Here is a 4564-nt window from a genome sequence, read left to right as displayed (position 1 = left end):
AGTTGAGTAGTTGAGAGATCGAACAATGACTTCGATATCTACGGAGAATATTCGGTTTCACTAGGGTCCTTCTTTCTATATATTTCAATGAAACTGGTCTTACCGTGTAAGTTCTCTGCAGGTTAGCCATGGTCTTTTAAATATAATGGTTAAAATGTTTATTATGAATGGGTATAGAGAACAAGCATTTTTTCTTCAAAACATTTTTGTTTTAATTAATTATTTGTATGAGAGATAAACTACTTAGTATAATAATACTAAGATAACATACGGGGCCACATAGTACCTGACAATCAAAACAAAATTTAGTATATGAAATTATTTTGCCCAATAGGATTGCAGTATTTCAAGTGAATATAACAAATTTACTTTGTTTAATCGGCTAAATTCAATCAGTCTAGTAAATCGACAGTTTTATAAAACATGATTTTAACCACTAAATTGGTAAGTGTTGCACTGTTCTTGACCGTCTTAATTGTGTAAATGCTTTCTTATAAAAATTAACCTATACAAAAATGTTCTTATATTAAGTATAATGGTACTTAATAAGACATTATATAAATAACACATGTCTGTCGGGGTGAAAAGGATATTGTCAACCCGAGAACTGGGTAATAAGCCAGTTAATGTCACCCCGTTTATTACACCCTAAGACCTACAACTACAATATTTTTAAAGTACGCAGTCAAGGAAATAAATAGACACATCATTTTTACAGGTGATGCTAATCCTAAAGACACAATCAGAGAGGCTAGAATGTACGATAATAGAGAGTTATGCAAGAGTTATGTGCCCAAGGGTGATATAAGAAATATTCGCCGGGGAATAAATCCTAGGAGGGTGATATTCAATCAGAAAACATAATAGGCCTATGGGAGTTTTACATTGGAGGATATATTGAGGTATAATAAATAGGCTGATCTTATTTGCATTTAGACAAAAGTGTTACATGAAATTGAAATATGATTCAATGTTACGCCTTACCTATACATGTATATTCTTTTCATTGTTAACATTATACCATAGTTATGTGAATGGTATCAATAGGAATTTCAATTTTGTCTTTGATATGCCATCTTCAGTAATTCTTTAATCAAATATCAGTTTTGTAGATTTTCACTTGAAATGAACTGTTACAGGTCTTTAAAACATATTTTCTCTAGCAAACAATTGGAGCCCAATGAAGAACTGAAATGTATAATTCGTGACAAATCAGGGCTCAAGACTGCAGAATAATGGTATTTCTCTTTTCCGTCAACAAACACCTAAAATATAAACAAAACAAAATATGTAAGGCGATTATCTGCAAGTACAACCTTCTGGCGACGTTGATCCAACGTCGTGATCTAACGTCAGTATAACGTTGGTTTAACGTCTTTTGTTTGCAGGTTGGAAGATTATGAAGAAATGGAGGGTTGAATTGTATTTGTTTGTATAAAAGAAACACTATTAAATATTACCATCTTGTATCTATATGTGAACTCCGCCAAGAAACAAAGGAAAAGGGTATCCAATTATAATTTTTTACTTTGATAAAAAAAAACACATTATTAGAACCGAGTTACACATTTCGAAAAGACTTTTGAAAGGCCAGCTTTGAAATATCTTTCATATAGAAATATTACAGTAAAATAGTAATAGTGGTAGCAAATGCATAACCTCATGGATATATTATACCAAGTGTTGATTAACAAAAAAGCTTGTTTAATAATTATGTACATTCATTCATATAATCATTTAAATGAACAGATAAGAGCGCGTGCAAGAAAGAGCAACTTACGAACCTTGAATGCATCTTGATGAACTTCCACAGTTAATTTGGCAACACTGCCTGATGTAATTGCCACGCCCTCAGCGTTTTTATTCTGCATAAATTTGCCTTGGACTTCCGAATTGAGCTGAATCTTGTTAAAGTCTTTCCGAAATGATATGTGTAGTACGATGTCAGTTTCGCTTGCATCATAAATGTTGAAAACAATCCTAAAATGAATTATAGAGAGAATTTTCTTTTCGTCAGCATTTGACATTAAATAAGAGACGTTTTCGGGAATTTTCATACAGGCATATAGACAAAATGAAAACTGTTAAATAGAATTTCTTAAAACTTGGCATGTTGTTAGAATATGATAACAGAAACTTTTTAGTGAAGAAAATATTGGGGTCACCGTTCTCCTTCTTTTAGTTATCACATTTACAAATGATGTCTTAAGGGGGTATTTTAAGCCACTTTTATACAGTTTAAGAGTTATTGAATTACTGTTCTACTAAAATGTTGAACTAGAATGGCTTACTGGTTCCACGGCTCCTGAGGTACAAACACAATCTCAATGCTAGTTCCAGTTACGACTTCACCAGGTATTGGTGTCCTGTACTTGATCGAATTGCTGTTACTCTCAAAATACATCACGATCTGGAAATAAATAAACGTTGTGTATAACAGCATTCATCGTCGGGGGTTTTTAAAAATTTTTTTTAAAGTCCCTGTTTTTTTCCCATGTATTTAATTTTCCCAAATGTCCAAAAAAATTTTAAAAAACAATTTCAAAATTTTTTAAAAAAAATTTTTAAAATTTTTTTCAATTTTAAAAAAGTTTTTTTTTAAAAGACCCATTTTTTTCCGTTTTAAAGCCCATCATTTAACAGTTACAAAAAACTGTGAAACCCGGTTTTGCAAAAAGAGAATTTATTGTTTTTACAACGGGTTTTTAAAAATTTGGGCTTAAAATTCCACAAAAAATTTTTTTTTAAATAAATGTTGATTTCATTGAAATGAGGGGGGGAAAAACAATAGCAAATTTGGGTTTTTCCATGATTTTGCCCCACTGTTTTGAGGGGGAAAAACTGGCCCCTTTTAAAAAAGGGCATAAAAATGGCTTTACATGTAGTTGGGCCTTTTTTAAGACCCAATTTTCAATTGTCACCCCTTTGGGGTTTTTTTAAAATAAAATATATTTTCTTTTCCCCCCATGAGAAAAAGGGAAAATGCCCCCCGAATTCCCCTTTAAAAAAACCGGGGCCAACGCACGAAAAAACCAATGCTGTCAATTTCGCAGACTTTAAGCTAGTTTTCCCAATAAGATTTAAAATTTTTTTTTTCTTTCTGTATCCCTTTTTTCCCTCGATTCAGCGTTTCACCTCAAAAACAGAAAATAAAGTTTTACACCAAAACGATATTTTTTATTTGTATAAATTTTAAAAGGCGAAACCCCTAAACCTTTTCCCCATACAATAAAAACTTTTTAATTTGTTTTTGTTGTTTTTAAAAAAAAAATACAATTAAATATTTTTTAAAATTATTAAAAAATTCTTTTTAAAATTTTTAATGGGGGAAAATGGGATAAACTATGTTTGTCCACCAACTCAGTGTAAAATTAAAGGTAGCATGACCCCTTTGAAAGAAAGGGCCAGGAAATTTTGAAATTATTTTTAATTAATGTTGAAAACCCAAAAACGTGGTTTTAAAATTCTAATAAAAATTTTAAAGGGACCCCCCCCCCCCTCTTTAAAAAAAAGGTTTTTAAAAAGAAGTATTTCCCCCTGTTTCGGGGGTTTAAAAAGGGGAAAACCAAAGATAAAATTTTTTATCTTGAGCTGAGGATTTTGTATATATAAAAGGAAAAAAATTAATTTTAGTTTTCTTGAATATGTTTTTTAATTTTTTAAAAATTTAAAAAAAATTTTTTAAAAATTAAAAATTTTGTTTATATTGGGAAAGGTTTTAAAATATTGTTTTAAATAAAAAAAACCTTTTTTTTTATTTTTCTTCTATTATCATCTCATTTTTTTATTTTTTTATTTTTTATTTTTATTTTATTTTTAATTTTTCTCCCAACCAAATTTCTTTTAAAAATTATAAAAATTAAAACCGCCCCCGGGTTTTTTAAATTCTCCCAAGGGTGTCCCTTGGTTTAAAATTTTTGGGAAACATCCCCCAAAATTTTTAACCGCTTTTAATTTAATTTGAAGTTCACCCCGTTTCCAAATTTTTTTGTTTTTGATGAAAAGTCCCTTTCCCTTATACTTTTTGGTCATTATGTAAAGAAAAAAAGAAAAAAGGAATATAGGGGAAACAAAAAAACCCCTTTTTTATCAAAAAATAATTTTGCATGATTTCGTTTTTTTTCTTTTCCCCTTTTTTCCCCAAAGCTCAGTAAAAATATCTAATTTAAAATTTTAAACCATACGAAAAAGGAAAAATAAAAAAGGAGAAAAAAGGTTTTTAAAATGTTTTATAACTCATAAAAGTTTCTTTTTTTTTTATATGCTAAATTTAAACATTTTTAAACCCGGGTTTAAAACATTTTTTACAAAAAAACAATTTCCCATTTTTTAAGTAGAAAGAATAAATTTTGAATAAACCCATAAAATACCGGGAAGTGTAAAAGACTTTGGGAAATTTCCCAGTTTTTCTTTAAAATTTTCCGACCCTTATAAAAACCCCTAAAACCCCCTTAATTGGACGGGCCCCCAACGCCGTCCGGTGAAATTTAACGGGGCCCCATATATTTCGAACCCAAAACGTAATTTTTTCACCCACTTTGGAAACCCTATTTTGGGGAAACTT

General features: G+C 30.0%; 1 protein-coding gene across 1 annotated transcript; it reads right to left on the bottom strand.

Moving 5' to 3' along the window:
• Nucleotides 1-240: 240 nt before the first annotated feature.
• Nucleotides 241-2405, bottom strand: LOC132715920 (uncharacterized). Its single transcript, XM_060699035.1, has 3 exons — nucleotides 2292-2405; nucleotides 1785-1980; nucleotides 241-1265 (listed from the first exon to the last, which is right to left on the bottom strand). Exons 1-3 carry the CDS (start codon nucleotides 2402-2404, stop codon nucleotides 1134-1136), a joined length of 441 nt encoding a protein of 146 aa, XP_060555018.1. The 5' UTR covers nucleotide 2405; the 3' UTR covers nucleotides 241-1133.
• Nucleotides 2406-4564: the final 2159 nt, after the last annotated feature.

This window comes from Ruditapes philippinarum, unplaced genomic scaffold (assembly GCF_026571515.1).
Source record: "Ruditapes philippinarum isolate M1 unplaced genomic scaffold, ASM2657151v2 ctg2002_1_1_1_1, whole genome shotgun sequence".
NCBI classification, from domain to species: domain Eukaryota; kingdom Metazoa; phylum Mollusca; class Bivalvia; order Venerida; family Veneridae; genus Ruditapes; species Ruditapes philippinarum.
Note: the sequence above shows the minus strand (reverse complement) of the source record. Positions and strands in the feature narration are given on the sequence as shown.

Coding starts and splice junctions, on each gene's coding strand:
- LOC132715920 (XM_060699035.1), bottom strand. CDS start 2,404: ATGTATTTTGAGAGTAACAGCAATTCGATCAAGTACAGGACACCAATA. Junction 1,981..2,291: donor CCTCAGGAGCCGTGGAACCA/GTAAGCCATTCT, acceptor AATTCATTTTAG/GATTGTTTTCAACATTTATG. Junction 1,266..1,784: donor TTCATCAAGATGCATTCAAG/GTTCGTAAGTTG, acceptor TTTATATTTTAG/GTGTTTGTTGACGGAAAAGA.